Source organism: Hippoglossus hippoglossus, chromosome 4 (genome assembly GCF_009819705.1).
Source record: "Hippoglossus hippoglossus isolate fHipHip1 chromosome 4, fHipHip1.pri, whole genome shotgun sequence".
NCBI lineage: Eukaryota > Metazoa > Chordata > Actinopteri > Pleuronectiformes > Pleuronectidae > Hippoglossus > Hippoglossus hippoglossus.
The window spans coordinates 11,806,838-11,826,064 of NC_047154.1; the positions used below are offsets into that span (position 1 = coordinate 11,806,838).

Consider the following 19,227-nt stretch of genomic DNA (forward strand, 5'->3'; position numbering starts at 1 on the left):
GACAGGTGCAATATTTATAATAATAGGTAGAACTTCATTGGTCAATAACGAGGGGGAGTCACGTGGCTAGTGCACAGGCTGGTCCCAGCCTCTAGGTACTGGAATCCGCCAATGATGAGGAGCTGCTCCCCGTTTCGTCCCTCCTTAGATAGTAGCTGGGAAAATCTTCACATTCTGACAGTGTTTGGTTTGGTGTTTTAAAACAAGCCTTGAATCGGCTGACAGCTTGTGAGTTTTCAGTATGGCATGCGCATTTTCTAGACAAAACAACGCCTTTCCTATCTGTCCTTCAGACCCTAGTGGCAGCTGCTTGAATTCTTTCTAAGGGTATGTCACAGTTTTTTAAGAAAACAGTGCATTCATGTATGTGTGATGTTTGAATAAAGCTAATGGAGTTTAGGCTGTAATATAGCAAGTTAGGTATGAGAACAAGTTAAAGTACAGTGTATTGTATGCCACAGATGTACAGTCTTCTCAAACAGGCATTATCAGACAGGTGCAAGACTGAACTGCGATGTGACGCACACACACACACAACAATCAACTTCAAGATTAAAACCACCCAGCAACGGCTACTATCAGTCACTATGTTTCCCACATATTCAGCCCAAACTGCCCCTGCCCCCACCCCTGTCCAACATACTGCATTTGTTTAGAGTTCAGTTTCATTGCCATCTTCACAGACACACACACATTAAGTCTTTCTGTTAAGGTACAAACATGGTGCGCGTAAAATCTATCCTTTTCGGGGCTATAGTGTCTAATTATATTATTAAAATCCTAACAAATCACAGACAAAGGCTGAACTGATAATAAATAGTGTATACACTATACAATATATTTCAATCATATATATATATATAAAAAAGAAGATCCCTGAGAGAGTGCTTACATCTGCCAAGGCCCAACAGTCCCCTCAAGAGAACAACATTTGAATTCACTAGATCCACAGTTTTAGTTTGATCTGCACCAAATTACACACACTCATAAAATCATTCCTCTAAACATGTCTGGTTATTTATTTATTTATTCTCGAATCAATCCAATTATTCTCTGAGAAATTGCTGAAAAGGTTGCAAATGCCGAATGTTAGAGAAAGTGAAAATAAAATCTGTCTTTTTCTGATTTAACTTTCACTTTATCTGATAAGATGGTGGCAGCAGTTTAAACAACAGGCTCATCACTTACCTCCACTCTCCTCAGATGTGTGGGTAAACTTTGTCCTTGATCTGTTTGGAATGTGCGGTTTAAGGGGTTTGAGCGACCGGCAGCGTGTTTTGGTGAATAATGACTGCGAGTACTATGCTGAATGATGATCAAAGGGGGAAGAAGGCCTGACTGACTCCACTTCCTCCTGTGTCACATGTCTGGGTGGTGACAGTCACACCGAGTGCAAAGCAGGCCATGTAGCTGCAGGCCATGCATACACATCCAGTGAATGTCGTCCCTGTTGGGGTGAATCTTTGCAAAAAGTTGAATAATGTTTGTTTGACCAGGTCCTGTTTAATCCTCATTTTTGGTCTTTTTGTTAGATCTCATGTAATTGTTTGCATATAAAGGACTGATGACTTTTTAAAAATTGAGTTTGGCAGGTTAATCAAAGTAGTGGTGAAATTTGACCCCTTCCACTTTGATTATATTATACATGCTAAATAATATTAAATCTACATTTTCATTAAATCCACACCTAATCACAAATGTAAAATATCAAAAATAACATTAGCGTAGCCTTACTTTTTTTTTACCAGTATGAAAAAGTATTATTTTATATTGATTTTCTCTCAGATGTGTAACTCAGTGATTGCCTCGTCGATAGATACAGAAGTTATAATGCACCTTTCATTAAAACAGTAATGGTGACCCCAAGTGGATATGTTGGGTCACTGCATCTCAGAATTTCCTTTTATCTGTGATCTTGTTATTGGAGTTTTTGGTTAGTAAACTTAAATTAAGCTCTGACAACATTATAGAATAAAAACATCTTGAATCCATCAAGTGTGAGATATGGGAGGTTTAGACTCCCTCCAGTTTAGCAGCAATAAATAAATAACAAAATTTCAAATGTATGATAGTTGTGCAGGGAGGACCCATCAAACAGCAGTACTGCAATATAATACAACATAGCGTGTGTTCAAAAAAGAGAGGAAACCCACAAATATATAGGAAGGCCAAAACAAAATGTTATTGTTAGGGTTGTTGTTGCATCTGACTTTTGCTCCTTAATCAACAGTTATCCATAAACTCTAGTGTCCTCTACAACCCATTAACTGTTGCCTCCACACATCTGCAGCTGCATTTTTACAGTTATTCCTAATCTGTTCATACAGCAGCAAACCTAAACACTAGAGCTTGTTGTCACTTTATCCCATCCAACCGTTTCATCCCTCCCACTGAGAATCATGTCACAAAAGGTCTATAGCCAGCTTCTTTTTGCAGGTTGTGTTTCATTACACAGGAGAGAAAACAGACACCCGTTGCATTTTTTTGTGGCACCTATTCACCTTCCAGACAAAGGGAGCAGCTATCAGAGGAACCCTCGGCCCTCCAGGGCACAGGGAAAATGGACCGGCTCAGTCGAACACGCCTCGCTTGTGGAACGCAGATTCTTGTCTGTTTTTTAAAAAAAAAAAGAGCAAATTTTCTATTTAAGGCTATAAAGTCAGAGTTCAACTACAATGTCTTTAAAAGACCAAGAATTTAAATGATATGTTACTGAGACTTCACAAATACAAGGAGCGGCGTGTCCTGCCAAACATCCAGAAATGTCTGTGGGATCATTCTGCTGCTTGTGTCCTATATGTGGCTTAAGAGGAGGGGTTGTTTTCTCAGGACCTTTTACCAGAGGGCCGGGCTTTGATGGGACAAGTGGGCTGGCTCCTCTGCTTACAGGATGAGGGGAAGAAGAAGGGGGAAAAAATGGAACAGAGGGAGGCCCGAGTGGGGGTTTGAAGAGACCTTTACCAGCCCTTCTTCTCTTTCAATTTATAGGTCCTCCATACACACACCCACCCACACACACATAGACAGCAGCAGCAGCAGCAGCGGGGCAAAGTAGACAAAGTCAGGATGTGACATCACCAACAGGAAGAGAAGCCAAACAACTTTTTCTCCCTTCACTGTGACTCCGTCTCTGCAGCCGAGGGAAGTTGGAGCCTCTCGGTCTGTCGTGGCCGGTGGGGAGGGAGAAGTTCCAGAGGAGGGAGAAGACCCAGAGGGGCTCTAGAGGAGGGGAGGGGGGGGGGGGACAGAGCGGCTGGAGCTGACCTCCAGAGGGAATTTTAAAGGATCCAACGTCAAAAAACATTCCTGAAGTTCCCATGACTTTCCAGCCTGACTCCAGACTCTCCAGGATTTCAGCCAGGTACAGTACAGACAGGTTTTTCCATTCAGTAGTCTCTCTTTTTTTTTTATCTCCCTCCGTCTCCTCTATTGTTTCACACGTAGAAGCTCCTGCTCTCTTTTTTCCTTTTAATGTAATGCCTGGTGTTCGACTTGTGTCAGAAGCAAAGTCCATGAAAACACTTGAGAGTATGCATGCAGGGCTGCCAACACCCACATGATAAGACATGCTTCAGACATGCAGGAGGCTGTTCAGGCAAGCAGAGATGAAAACTGAAGTCATTCTCTCTCACATGATGTCACCTTTTGTGCCAACGTTCACGCCTTCATCATCCAAGTTTGAGATTTGTCTGGGGGAGAACGAAACACTGTGACTTTAAGCCCCTCCACACAAGCCCTTTTGTTATGGACACATTTTAACAGCTATCTCATGACCACGTATTCACGCTCCCCCAGTGGTGAGTTTTAAGCTGAGATCAGACGGACTGTGGAGGCTAGTGGAAAGTTAAAGTACCCCTTCTCATATATCCAACACTATGTGCTCTTTTAAATCCTCACCGTTCCCTCAAAGGGTGAAACAGAAAAGGAGCCTAACAAACACGTGAGGCCTCTGTGGCTTGTGACTTTTCTCAGTCAAGTTCACAGCAAACAGCCAGTATCAGTGTTTATTTTCTGTTATGTGAGAGCAGATGATAATTCAGAGACCGAAACTTCTTTTAAATTGAGAAGTGACCACAGGAAATGTTAAGACTCGTGCTGCAAAACGGACTCGGGACATAAATGCGGATGTATAGTGTCGTGTTGCAACCGCAGTCACTTGAATGTGACTTCAGTGTCAAATGAACCCACAGAGGCGACATGTTTTAATCCTCCAGGGCACTGGATACCAACACACAATTCCACGGAGCGTCGCCAGTGTAACACATTGAAATTAACCCCTTACAATCCTTTAGAATATAGTGTGTATTTCGTATTAACTTTTCACCCTATTTTTCTTTTTTTTTAAACCAAGTTGTTATTAATATTTGTGCGTTTCATATTTACAGCGGCCAATGAAAAAAAGTACAATGAGAGACGCAGAAGAACCGTACACATTTCGGCATAAGAAAATAAGTCATGACCAAACTAAAAGCTCAGATAGAATAAAATGAAACTGAAAATACCCCCAAATTATTTTATGTTGTGACAATCTTTTCCTGAAGGTGTCGCATAGTTTATCTTGGATTAACTCAGTACAGCTCTGTATCATCGTGGTAGTTTAAGATATTCAATTACAGGGGCCTAACTTTCCAAAAAAATCCATCAGTCCTTCAATAAAGTTTTGAAGTTATTTTTTTCCCATCAGGTTCACATTCTTCATTCAAAAATAGCCCTCTCGGTTAATATTCAAATGCTACAGTTCACGTTTTATCATAGCAATTAAGGCACTGGAGAGCATCATCATTCAGAGAGGTCCCACCCTCAATCAGTGTGTATTACCTTCCAGATGGTTAATAGGTACCAGAAAAAAATACAATCATCAGTCAATAATTTACGAGTAGTGTTTCATCTGTTGTTACTTTCTCTTCCCCTCAAAGGGTGGAGGTTATTGTAGATGTGTGCAGCACGACCCTGGTTAGCGCTGTCTTCTCACAGCAAGAAGGTTATCGGTATGAATCCAGTTACGGCCGGTTCTTACTGTGTTGCGTTTGTATCATTTCTCCGTGAGCAAAGATGAAGATTGGGAGTCAGGTTAATTGGGAGTAATTAAATTGACTGTATGAATGTGAGTGTTCACGCTAGTTTGTCTTTGTATGTTGTCCCTGTGATACACCCGCGACATGTCCAGCTGGAATCGGCTCCAGCTCCCCCCATGACCTTCAAAGGATAAGTGGTATCTATATGGATAGATAGCCTTCATCACCTGTACAAGGTCAAGAAGGCCCGAACAGCCCTCCATGAATTCAGCCAGCCACTATAGAGTGAGCGTTTGTTGCCTCAGCTACAGTCTGCAAAGATACAGAAGTAGTGGATAAAAAAAGTTATTTACTCCTGCGGCCACCGGCCTTTTAAATGCCTCATTGTGATTATGGGTTTTAGCCGTGTGTGGTTACTGTTGGCCCTACGACTAATTGCCCCTCTGGGATAATAAAGATACCTTGAACCTTTGAACCCCTGTCATATCCCGAGAGGCATTTCCCAGGGGAGGGGCTGACTCTCTGTTTCCCATCAGTTGTCAGGTTCAGTGTTTTTACACCAGGCTGCAGTGTTTCTTATAGCATCAACATTTACACACCACTGTTGTGAATGGGAGTGATAGTGCTCTGCTCTCCCTGAGCAATAACAACTGGGCCGAGGACCTTTTCTCTCACGTTGCATTGAAAGTCTTTTTTCATCCTCACTGAGCTGCAGCCTGTTATTCATTCCCACAATTATACTTGACTCTAGTGGCCTGATTTTTTGAAAACTTTTTTGAAAACTATTTTTCCAAAACAAACTGAAACAGCTTCTATTTATATCACTGGGGACTAATGGTAATCTTGGTCACGAAGAGCAGATGATGCAATAATGGTGCATTTGTGATGGACTCACTGGTTTGTCCTACTGTTTCCTTCGCAGTGTGCACTTTGGATAGCATTTACATTATTATAACATCAAAATATTTCAAAAAAGGAACATGACATTACTTCAAATATTTACAACAAAGTCACAGTCAACTTTGTTGTCAATTCTGCCATATGTACAAGACATAGACGGGATTGAAATGCCATTTCTCTCTCATCCCCACATCTCTCATCTACATAAGTAGACAGAACATATAAGTATGCAACATATTAATTACTCAAGACAAAGTACAAAGTACGACATAGTATGCAGTCATAAGGCACACGGTGGATAGGATAAGAGTAGTGCAAATCGGAATAGTGCAAAAATGGATTGTGCAGAAACCCTTGTCAAATATTATAGACAAAAAATAAAGCAAGTTATAATAAAATAAAATAAAAGAGTGTGGGGCTGTGGGTAGCACTGTTAGCTAGAATCCTTGTCCTTCTATGTGGAGTTTGCATGCTCTCCCTGTGTCTGCATGGGTTTTCTCTGGGTTTTCTCTGGGCACTCCTGCTTCCTCCCACAGTCCAAAGAAATACAGATTGGGTTTAGGTTAATTGGAGACTTTAAATTTATGATAGGTGTGAAACTGAATGTGAATGGTTGTTTGTCTCTCTGTTTGCCCTGTGATACGCTGTTGAACCTGCCCAGGGTGTACCCCGCCTCTCAGGCAATGTCAGCTGGGTATGGATTAAATTAAATCTAATTAAAATAAATTTAATAAAATAAAATAGAATTGAATAAATGAAAAGATAGATCAATCAACTCACAAACAGAAAAATATAGTATTGTTCAAACACTCGACAACATATAACAGTTTACAAGGAAGGTTTCCTCACAGCCTCTCCAGCACAGTATAAGACGCCTTCTCCCTCATGGCACATCCATTTTTCTCCGAGATAGAGATAACATACAAAATCATTTATAGATAGTTGAACATGAGTCTTTTTAATTACCTAGTTTTTGACATGTCAGACGTAAACTTTAATGTTATGCCCACTTTTTTTTACAAAACGTCTTTGTTGACAATTGTCAGGGACATGTGTAGTTCTGTGGCTCTATCTGCTCATGTTCAAATACTGTTTTTCTTTGTCATTCTTGCCTAAGCCGACTTCTCCTGTTTTTCTGTTTCACAGGGACGGCCTCGCCATCTGAAAACAAGCGCCTGTGCAATCTTTGCATGACAGACGCTGACCCTGCGTGACCTGATTTCAGAGCTGCCACCGGCCTGGTTCCCTCGCTCAGGAAGGTCACCCTCTACCAAACTCAAAACTAGTCATCATTCTGGAGCGCTCATTCTCCCCTTATCTCGGGGGAAACGTCAAAGTCAATGGCGTTGTGTCTTGGACAAGTGTTCAGCAAAGACAAAACATTCAGGCCAAGGAAGCGGTTCGAGCCCGGCACCCAGCGATTTGAGCTGTACAAGAAGGCCCAGGCCTCGCTCAAGTCCGGCCTGGACCTGAGGAAGGTGGTTCAGCTGCCAGAGGGAGAGAACATCAATGATTGGATCGCTGTCCACGTGGTGGATTTCTTCAACAGGATCAACCTGATCTACGGCACGATGAGCGAGTACTGCACCGAGCGCACGTGTCCCATCATGTCTGGGGGGCTGAGGTACGAGTACAGGTGGCAGGACGGGGACGACTACAAGAAGCCCACCAAGCTGCCCGCTCTCAAGTACATGAACCTGCTGATGGACTGGATCGAGTCCCTCATCAACAATGAGGACATCTTCCCCACCAGAGTAGGTGTGTGTGAGGGGGCGACAAATGAAGGCCACGGGTCGTTATTGAACGTGTCACCTAATGCATGAATGAGCGCCGCCAACACTAACGTTGTGCAGCATCAGAGCTGAAGTGTGTTCTCCGTCATCAACATCGCAAATGGGACGATAAAGTTCAAGCAGAGGTTAATTAAACAATCAGGCTGGCATTTAGAGGAGAGTGAACGGCTGATCCTGGTCTTATTTTATCTTAGCACCTAATGTGACCATCAACATTTCTTGGTCGTAATGGAGGTATATGAGCTCGGGGGGGGGGGGGGGGGGGGGGGGGGTGGGGGGTGGGGGGGGTGGGGCACAGTCATAAGCTTTTCTCTGTGGATTTAGACGTATAAGACATTAAAATAAACTTGTTCCCACAGATGTGAATGTGTTTAGTCTATTTGTTAGTCTGTGATAGATTGGGAAATTGGTCCATGGTGTTTCACTTCTGTTTACCCAGTATGTGCACAATTCCCTGTGACCTTGAGCTGGATGATAGCACTTAGTACAGTGTATGCATCAATGTGCTGCAGTTAAGTGGTACACAAACCTTTTTTTATCCCAGATCTCCCTCATTTCTCCCCCGCCTACCATAGGTGGGATAGCTAGTGTTTGATATTTTTACACCTCTGAAAGGGGCAGCTTCCCAACTCACCAACACATTGCGATCCTGACTTAATGTTGTTGTTGTTACCTCCACCAAGGAGGTTATGTTTTCACCCCTGTCCATTTGTTTGATTATAAGCAAGATTACACAAAAACAAATGTACACTTGGTGGAACGATGCTGTAAGGGTCAGGGAAGAGCTCATCAAACTTTGGTCCACAGCTTTTCACTATCTTTAACATTGCGACATTTTAAAAACAATTTAGATATTGAGTTGATCTTCCTTAACTGGATCGACCCTTCGTGTTATTGGTTGTTGTGATATCAGGTTCAAAACAAATTGGTAATACTATTTGCATAATTTCCATAGCTCCTGTTTTGTCAACTACACTGGGCTGCTCCACAATCTGTAGACATTATCCTTAGTAACCAGGCTCCTGGTTTAGAACCAGTGCTCTAATGCACATTTACTTGGAAATATTTCAAACATTTTGTCCGACTGAGGCTTATTGGCATCTGAAACTGTCTTTTGACACTTTTTGGACTACAGGTGCAATGGAATATGATTTTAGTGCTCTCCTCTCACTTATCCATGAACATCCGATTTTTAAGGGAATGACGCTGTGGAGAAATATAGAAATATAGAAATGATGTATTATATTATCAAATCAAACTATTTTTCAGGTGGAAGTCTCATAATTTCTGTGACACTTCTTTTTCTTCTCCGCTTCAGGTGTGCCCTTCCCCAAAAACTTCCAGCAGGTGTGCAAGAAGATCCTGAGCCGCCTCTTCAGAGTCTTCGTGCACGTTTACATCCATCACTTCGACAGCGTCTGCAGCATGGGCGCAGAGGCCCACATCAACACCTGCTACAAGCACTACTACTACTTCATCACAGAGTTCAACCTCATCGATCACTCTGAGCTGGAGCCCCTGGTGAGACGATAGCGCGACCTCGATATGTGTCAGGGCGAAGTGAGGGAGAGGATCAGTTAGATGGTTTCTAACGGATCAGTTGTCAGTGTCACTCTCATGACTCTGTCTGGAAAGAAAATGTCAGCGGGTCAGGTCTATAACCTGGCCATGCACCATGCTGCAATGAGGCTGAGTTTCATCTTTGTCAGCGCAGTGCAGAAAATTTGTACTGAAGCTTATACATGCTACACAATCTCTCTCTAGGCATTTAACACAACAACACGTGTTCAACAATACACACACATAATTTACCGTCTCGTACTAGGAATGAAATCATCATCTACTCCCCCCTCAGTTTTTCATCATGAAAGAAACTCATTAACTTCTTTATAGAAATTGGTTCGGTTTGCAGCAACAGCCCACATAAGAGAAATTGCTGACTTTGTGCCGTCATCATGAGACAAGAGTTTGCATAGTATTTTTCCAATAAAGGGAGCTGCATCACATATGAGCTGATGGAGAATGGTTCTCCACACGTTAATAAAAGGCCACAGTTATCATCATTATATTGCTCGGCCCGTGTAATTCCCCTCCCAACACGAAACAGGGATGAGACATTTATGTCAATACACTGCAGGAAAAATAAATCATATAAACAGACACGGTTTTATTGTCCTACCTTAAGTAGCCAAGTCGATTGTTGTATCGGTCCTATAGGAACAATATGTTAAAAATGTATTTCTTCATTGTATTTGACAATAAAACAATCATCCCCTCGTACAACATGATATGAGCTTGATGTGTTTAACGTGTCCTTTGTTTTCTTTCCCTACAGAAAGAGATGACGGATAAGATATGCAATTGAACAGAACCACATGGACAAAGGAGTTTACATTTCCGACGTTATCTGAGCCCCGTGAAAAAACACCAGCTTCAAAAACACTCAAAACAAAGAACTTTTTGTTTTTTTTACATATATTTGCATGAGTGTTTTTCTAAGTGTAACACGTTTCTTCAGATGGTGACGCTGTACTTTCACACGTGTGTTTACTTTACAGTGCAGTGATGCCATCTTTGTGGACTTTGTATTGCTTTATAATACTGCATGTCCTTATCCCTTTTCTTTACTGCATGTATGTTTGTGTCCGACCTTTTTATATGTTTAGATATATGCATTGTTGATTATTTTTCGACCAATCAAATTTTGTATTTTACTTTTTTTTTACTGTTTTTTTCTAGTTTGAACTTGACATAAAAAATACAGCCTGAAAATGAGCAATGATGTTGTGTTTGCTATTTTTAAGACACTGCACCACACAAGCATCAAAACACTGGGATGATTATGTTTAAAGGAGACACTATATATACACACACACACACACCATAGACACACATACAAACATATACACACACACTATGGCACTATGGACACACACAGGCACACATGTACACACACTATGGCACTATGAACACGTACACACACACACACCATAGACACACATACACACATACAGTATACACACACACACCGTAGACACACGTACACACAACCTATGGTACTATGGACACACACACACACTATGGCACTATGGACACACACATACACACACCACGGCACTATGAACACATAGACACACATACACACATATACATGCACACTATGGACACACACACTGTAGCACACATACACACAGACACACAACCTATGGTACTATGGACAAACACACACACACACACACCATAGACACATACACACATACAGTATACACACACACACCGTAGACACACGTACACACAACCTATGGTACTATGGACACACACACACACACATAGACGCATAAACACACACATACTATGGCACTATGGACACACACATACACACACCACGGCACTATGAACACATAGACACACATACACACATACACACATATACACGCACACTATGGACACACACACTGTAGCGCACATACACACAGACACACAACCTATGGTACTATGGACAAACACACACTCACACACACTATGGCACTATGGACACACACTCACTATGGCACTATGGATACACACACACACACACACTACGTCACTATGAACACGTACACACACACCTTCTGTGTATAAATAGAGATGATAATACACGATGTCAGTTCCCTCTACGTAGCGTGGGGGGTGTGGCGGGGAACAAAGCCAAGCGACGTGCTAGTGGTAGCTTAGTTCTCGACCAATGGGAGACGCGGGCATGCGGAAATGGGAGGGGTCAAACGTCTGCTATTGTGTTTTCCCGCCCCGCGCGTCACCGGCTGTCTGTGTGATGGATCTCAGCTATGGATGCTTACATCAGCTGCCCGAGGCTCTGACAGAGGGAAGCTGGCTGGTTTGAAGCAGGTGAGGAAGGCTTTCATTGCACCTACAGTTTCTTTTTAACGCTCGATAACCGGTGTCTCAGCACAAACTAGCAATAAAGGTGTTAAGCTATCTAAGGTTTTCTTTTAGCTAGCTAGTTGCGGCTAACGCCAGCAGCATTGTGTCGGATCAGAAGGCTAACTCTGTCTTTTCTATCATATTGACCTGGTTAACATTTCATGTCTCTCTTCTTGACGGTGCCTACATTTGTGCCACAACGTTGCTAATGTTAAGTATCGATGTGGATATTGTTAGTGGTTGTTTTGCTCTGTTTTATTCAAGTACGTTAGTAAACTACGTCAACAGTGAGCTAAATATATCCAGCGTCAGTAACATGTTAAGTGTTTAATAGTAGCCCAGTACTTTCTGTTACCCCCTGGACAGGAGGCTGAAGCTAACTAACCGACAGTTTAGACTATCAGTCGATCCAAAACTGCAACCATCGCGAAATAAAGTGTGTCACAGTGAAAGAAGGAGGGAACCTCGGGAGATTGATTGCTCTGTGATTTGTTCATAGCTCACATTCTTTAACTGGAAGTCTGACTTGTAATTACGTGTATTTACGTTTATCTATGTCTGTGCTGATCCAGTAATTTCCAGACTAACTGCATATTTGTGTGGCACAGTTGCAGATATGGTGAGGTTGAGTGTGATGGCGGAGCTGCAAGCCTTCCAGAAGCCTCTCCAGGTACAGTTATTACTGGACATTTCACACTCCTCTAACTTCCTGAAACATATTGTGTTCGAGCCAGAAAGTGGTACACACACACACACACACACACAAGGTTATCCACACTGAAGCAGAAGTTTCATCAGTCTCCATGAGTCATGTGCTGTGAGCGGCTGTGTGACTGTTTCTGGTAATATCCAGGGTGAGATAAGGCCTCTCCTGGGGTTTCCCGTATTCATGTTGGGCCACTGTTTTGGCAGACTGCCAAAGGGGAAGTTAGCCAATGAGGTTGCAACAGTAGTTAAATGACTATGTTGCTATAGTGGTTCATTGTTGCTGAAGGATTTTTCAGTTGTATGACGTCGTGATGAAGGATAAGAAATTTCAGGTTTACATTTCTATAAAGTGACAAAGTTAAGGCCTCCTTTCCCTAGAGTACAACCACCTGATCTTTCTGACCACTCTAACACTTTCCCTCCCTCTCTCCCTCCTGTTACAGGGTAACTCCCTGTCTATGGGTCACGTAGGGCAGAGCTGTGGGGCAACTGAGGAGAATGAGATCCCCACAGAGGACAGACGGCACCTTTCCCAGGGCCCATCAGGTACAACAGCTTTCTCTTGTTTTGTTTAGTGTATCACTGTGGGAAATCTAAATTAAATGTTATTAAAAAACAGTGAAAACAAGACCAACGTGGAACTGATACAAACACCCTGGACAGATGGCTGTGGGAAGGACTATACATACCTACTGCCTCTATCTGTAGTGTGATAGATAGTATGTTATTTCCAGGGTTATTCTCTACTTGGCTACTTCACCTTATCTTCAATTGTGGGCAGGTGTAAAGGATATGGGACTCTGGATATTCCTTAATATCTGTCATACTTGACATAGGTCTTAAATTGAACTTGTTTAAACAGAAACCCTGAGAAGGTAGAGCATGATGGTCACTAATGGGATGGTTGGTGGTTTGATCCTCTGGTTCTTCCAAGTCCACATGTCAAAATGTCACTAGGCGAGATGCTAAACCCCCAATTGCTCCTGATGCCTGTGCTGCCAAAGTATTATTGGGATGTATAAGTGATAGATACTGTATGAATTGTGTATCTGAATGAGCGGATGTTTCACAAGTGCTTTGAGTGCTTGTTAAGACCAGAAAAGCACTTGATAAATGCAGTCCATTGTGTTTTTTCTGTTTTGTGGCAGATTTTGAGAAAAGCCAGCCAGTGAATATCCCAGACGCAGCTAAAAGAAAGAAGAAGAAAAGAACTAGGGCAACAGACAGCTTCACTGGCACTTTTGATGGTAAGAAAACTCATGTTATTGTGAGACCTTTAATGAAAATACAGAAAATGTTACCATTTCCACTACTTGGTGAATACCTGCTGTGGATTTGAATTTGCTTCCTTTTTTTTCAGACCTGTACAAGCTGACAGATGAGGTTCTTGGTCAGGGGGCATATGCTAAAGTTCAAGGATGCATAAGTCTACAGAACGGACAGGAGTTTGCTGTGAAGGTAAGCAAGGAAATTTGTCTGTGTAGTCATTTCAACTTAACTGTGTAGATTGGCCGAGGATGTACACTCATTTACAGCCACATCTTCTTAAAAAGTTAAAACATAAAAAAATATATAATGAATATGAAATAATGATAAAAAAGACAGTTTGAAAATATAAATGTTATTCAGACAACTAATCGTGCTCTATCTGTTCTTTTTGGCATAGATGATAGAGAAAAGTGCCGGTCACAGCCGCAGCCGCGTCTTTCGAGAAGTGGAGACACTCTACCAGTGTCAGGGGAACAAGTGAGTGCGTTTCATTTAAATGGAAAAACAGCACAGAATGAATCAGACTCTAATCAGCTGGAAATGTCTTGATACAGGAATATTTTGGAACTGATCCAGTTCTTTGAAGATAGCTCATGCTTCTATTTGGTGTTTGAAAAGCTCCGTGGAGGTGAGTGTAAACGACTCACTAACCACACATGTACAGTGCCTGTAGCGGTTCCAGATGACTCATAATAACATGCCCTGACTGCTACAAGTGATTCTCTTCTCTTCCCTCAGGCTCCATCCTCACCCACATCCAGAATCGAAAGCACTTCGATGAGCTGGAGGCCAGTAAGGTCGTCAGGGATATTGCCCAAGCACTTGACTTCTTACACACTAAAGGTGGGTCAATAGCCCACCAGCTTTCCGAGCAAATTCCAAACCGAAAACCCGTTGATCTTCATGGTGACAATGTGCTTATCTACAGGCATTGCCCACAGAGACCTTAAGCTGGAGAACATCCTTTGTGAATACACTGATCAGGTAAGTGGCCATTAAGAGACAAGAACCTTTTCAGAAGGACAACAAGTACCTCTAATAGCATAATAATGTTTTTCCTCGATCTTACTACTCAGGTGTCGCCAGTGAAGATCTGTGATTTTGACTTGGGAAGCGGAGTGAAGCTCAGCAGTGCCTGTACACCCATTACGACTCCAGAGCTCACCACACCGGTAACAGTCTGGTTTTGAATTTGTAGCACACAAACAGAATCGATCTAAAGTTTACAGTTCTAATATGGGACATCTTTTGACTCTGCTGCGTGTGACAGTAGGTGTTCAGCTTAAAAGGGCACCGAGGTAATGATTTCTGATCTACTGAGCGGGCTTCATGGCTTTCATAGTACTGCCATACAAGCCAGTAGCCAGTCCGATTTACCTTTTAGCCTCAGCGTATCCTCAAGTTCGGTAAACAGCTGATCTTATCCTATGTTCTAACAAATGACTTGACTCCTCCTGTGTTTATTTTGTCCTCTCTTAGTGTGGCTCAGCTGAGTACATGGCTCCAGAAGTAGTGGAGGTCTTTACTGATGAAGCCTCCTTCTACGACAAGCGCTGTGACCTCTGGAGCCTCGGGGTCATCCTCTACATCCTGCTGAGCGGCAGCCCCCCCTTCACAGGCCACTGCGGCACCGACTGTGGTTGGGACCGGGGTGAAACCTGCAGAACCTGCCAGGTACGGTTGTCTAATGGGTCTCAGTGCTCGCTCATTGTCTGTGTTCACTTCTCACAGGCTTTACAGAACAAAAGTAGGGAATACTTCCCGGTCACCACTGAAGCAAAGATACTATTAAAGCTACAGCAGTTTGTGAAAACTTCATTACGGTTGCCTCCTCTTTTAACTGAAATTATTCTTAGTTACTGTGGTGTCTAAGATCCAGCTCTTTGGTATTAAAGCTCCTACAAGGAACTTTTCATTTTCGTTGATTTTGGCACCTCTGTGGACAAATGCGGTAGTGTTCCTACTGTCACCTGTTGTAAAAACCTAAAAGATGAAAATACTCAATATATTCATATACAAAATAAAGATACCCATTTGTCAGTAAAGACAATCTTCTAACATTATTGAAACTGATAACCATAACCATTGAGTATTAAATACATGGTCATAAAGAGGCAGCAATATTAAAAATAGGACCGTTTCATAACCAGTAAAAAACTCCTTGCAGGGGCTTTAAATTATCTTTATCTTAATATAAATATGATTGTAACGTAATTCATCTATTGATAAAGAAAGTTTAAGTTAGTTTTTTTTTTTAAACAATTAAAGATTGAAGTTTAAATACAAAAACAAAAATAGTCAGACTTTCCTGGTTCCAGCTTCTCAATGGTGAATGTCTTCTAGTTTTGTAGTCGTTTTATGATTCGGGCAACTGAATAGGTTCAACAAACAATGTTGCCTCTGCTTCACTCTAGTTGAACAACAGAAGAGCAGAAGAGTTTCACAGCATGTCATATGATTGTCTGTCCTCAGAGTAACCTGTTTGAGAGCATCCAGCAGGGCAAGTATGAGTTTCCAGACAAGGACTGGTCTCACATCACAGCGGGGGCCAAGGATCTCATATCCAAGCTGCTGGTTCGGGACGCCATGCTTCGCCTCAGTGCTGCTCAGGTCCTAAAGCACCCTTGGGTGCAGGGGGTGTGTATTATTATATCTGTGCACTACAATAATTCTTCCATTGTGATAACTAGTTTATTTTAAGGTGTGATTAGGTACTTTAATTCCTCTCTTTTTCCTCTACAGAATGCTCCAGAGAGAGGTCTTCCAACCCCTCATGTTTTACAGAGGTAAGAATAACAGTTAGAGAGGATCATCCACTAACCAGAAGGTTGATGGTTCAATCCCTGTCTCCCCCATTCCACGTGCTAAAGTATTTTTGATCAAGATACTGAACCCCAGCTCATATAAACCACCAGGAGCAGATGATGTGTCTTTTATGTTGAATTCAATTTGCACATGTTCAGTATTCTGTGGTCATCATTCCTTCATTACGATTAAAATGTTAGTGTAATTACAATGATCCATAACCTGAAGTGAAGTAACACTAACGAATGTAGAGTTAAAAACGTAGTCTAACTTTTTTCATTTTGTATTTAATTTGGTTTGACTGCTTTACTAGCAAAAAAGAAACTCTGACGATCAACTAAAGCTCGTCTGCTTAATCATCTTATTGTCACATAAATGGGATCCTTGCTATCATCCAAAGAAAAATCTGGCTTTTTAAAATAACACTCTTGGTTTTATTAGCACCAACTATAAAACCTTACCTGCTCTACAGCACATAATGATACTCATGTTGTAATTAAAAATATGTCCAGACACATTCAAAAATAGATGTCGCGTAGAGCAGTTGCCTGAGGATAGGACCGGCAGGAATTACAGTAGATAACAGAGTGAGAGTTTAATTTGATCTATGATTTCTCACGAGACTAAATGTTTTTTAGTTTGTTCCAAAACACCCGTTCATTTGATCTGTGGTTATTTAACATGTCTGGTGTTTGCCATCAAGATGACAGTGGGCCACTGGATAGGCATCACCACAGCCTCTGATGTGGCTTTCCTCTCATTGGACTTACATTGGGCAAATCACCCAAAATGCTAAACTGTTGAGCTCAAAGAAATAACCTAAGTGCTTCCCTGGAAAATACCAGTGAGCTGACACAAAACAATAGGCCTGTGTGGTTGGTTTGAAAACCTCCTGAGTGTGGGAGTGAATGAGAAGATGCAGAGAGAAGACAATGTGAACACTGGAGCAGGTTACAAACCGTCAGCTTCCTCTCTCATCCTCCTCTGCCTCCTCTTGTCTTCCAGGAACAGCAGCACCAAAGACCTGACCCAGTTCGCAGCAGAAGCCATCGCCTTCAACCGGCAGCTATCCCAGCACGACGAGCAGCAGCAGGAGGACGTCGGAGGGATCGTTTGCTCCATGAGGCTTTCTCCTCCTTCCAACTCCAGACTGGCTCGTAGACGGGCGCAGTCCAATGCTCTGCGTACCAGCGACTTCGAACCCGCCTCGGACGACCTTGCTGCCTGAAGCACCAGTGTTACCCCCCCCCCCCCCTTCCCTTGTGATGTTCTCAGACTGATTTCAGCCTCTGCTTTCTCCTCCTGTGTGCATGTGTGAGTGAGTGTGTGTTTCACTGGGAGACTTCTAGGAGGAGGTACATGCAATTAGAAGTGACTGTTCATGGTGTTAAAGCTCTTCCTCTTGGCCAGTAATCTTATCAGCACTCAGAGTTTGAGCAGTAAGGGAACAGTTCATCCTCAGCTACCACCTCAGAGTTACAAACCTAGTTGGACCTCCTGAGATTTGCTCAGGTTTCATTTTAAGCTGCCTAGATTTCAAACAAGGACATATTTATTTGAACATATCTTTAGTTTTAGAAATTTACACATAATCTCCACAGATTTATTTATGATCAACCAGGAACAGCTGACTATAGGCTCTTAATGCCAGCATTTTATATATTGCCATATCCATTACATAGGTCCAGCACAGTTATGCAGCTGCTGCTCTCCTAATGCAACATTATATACATTTAATAGCTTTTATTTGCCTTGTTGTCCACTGTGAATGAATTAATGTGATATTTAAATGCTACTAACTGCTTCTCAGTCACTGGAGGAAAGGGATTTTATTTTTTAAGCCAGTACTTGTATGCGATCTGGAGTGTGTGTGTGCGAGTGTGTATGTGGTTAAGATAAAAAATTAACACTTGGAGGAGACGATGGCGTTTTCTCCGTTCTTACCTGCATTTTTAAGTAATTCTGTTCTAGCCTTGCGATTTAAAGTGTGCATGAATCTGATTAGTGAAAACCCTTAGATCAGATATTTTTGTATTTATTTTTGATCTCCAGCTTTCACATTAACACAAGCTACCTGTAGCACTGATGTACTTTAAAGTATTTAGTTCAAAGGGAGAACATTGAATCAGTTTGGTCATGTGCAGACAACACCTACAACAATAACTATCTTCAAAGAGGTGTTAACAACCTTTTCTCCTCGGTAGAGTCCAACTATACCTCAGACTCTTATTTGCACCACGTCTTTGTGTTTGTACTGTAAACAAATGCATCATCCCAAAAAGACTTAGGAGTCCTATTGATTTGATGTGTTTTTTGGTCCGAATGACTTGAAATGGGAGAATTTCATCTGTGTTTGATGGTATGTACCGTATAGCTAATACGACTTAAAGGAGGTTTTGTTGATGTTAAAATTGAATTCCATACTGAGGTTGAAGGGAATTATTTTTATAAATAGTTGAAAGTATTTGTATATTGTTCAGTTTTGTATTTTGGGTTCTGTGAATGTGTCGTTGAAAGAATGATGGACAAACCGAGACTTCACCATCTTTGATTTTCTTCGGTCCATCAAGTTGCAGTAATTTACTGTCTGATTTAGATCCATCCCCATTTTTTTAAATATAAAAAATATAGTCTTACTTTTTTATTTGTTTCATTACTTAAGGACCCTATCTGTGTTTGAATGGACGGCCATCTATCACTTTTATTTCCCCCCGAACTGTTACTTTTATGTGTTGCCCTCTAAACGACATGCCCCCAGATTTCACACTGTTGCCATGGACACCCCATCCCTATAGCAACTAAGGGCCTTTATTGGC

The 19,227-nt window shown here is 41.9% G+C and overlaps 2 protein-coding genes across 3 annotated transcripts; both read left to right on the top strand.

The window, feature by feature from the left end:
* The first annotated feature begins 2,640 nt into the window (after positions 1-2,640).
* mob3c (MOB kinase activator 3C) lies at positions 2,641-10,499 on the top strand. Of its 2 annotated transcripts, none has more exons than XR_004613596.1 (4): positions 2,641-3,361; positions 7,062-7,669; positions 9,027-9,229; positions 10,044-10,084. XR_004613596.1 is itself a non-coding variant. In XM_034582546.1 (4 exons), the coding sequence occupies exons 2-4, from the start codon at positions 7,256-7,258 to the stop codon at positions 10,071-10,073; spliced, it is 651 nt and encodes a 216-aa protein (XP_034438437.1). In that variant the 5' UTR covers positions 2,818-3,361; positions 7,062-7,255; the 3' UTR covers positions 10,074-10,499. The 2 variants fall into 2 exon arrangements, 1 of the variants encoding a protein (XP_034438437.1); XM_034582546.1 differs by having other exon boundaries at positions 2,818-3,361; positions 7,062-7,673; positions 10,044-10,499.
* Positions 10,500-11,435: 936 nt separating this feature from the next.
* mknk1 (MAPK interacting serine/threonine kinase 1) lies at positions 11,436-18,265 on the top strand. The gene is made up of 14 exons (XM_034582542.1): positions 11,436-11,593; positions 12,238-12,299; positions 12,781-12,883; positions 13,486-13,584; positions 13,698-13,795; positions 14,004-14,083; positions 14,161-14,234; positions 14,345-14,449; positions 14,535-14,590; positions 14,683-14,778; positions 15,086-15,280; positions 16,079-16,243; positions 16,349-16,392; positions 17,417-18,265. Exons 2-14 carry the CDS (start codon positions 12,246-12,248, stop codon positions 17,637-17,639), a joined length of 1,392 nt encoding a protein of 463 aa, XP_034438433.1. The 5' UTR covers positions 11,436-11,593; positions 12,238-12,245; the 3' UTR covers positions 17,640-18,265.
* Positions 18,266-19,227: the final 962 nt, after the last annotated feature.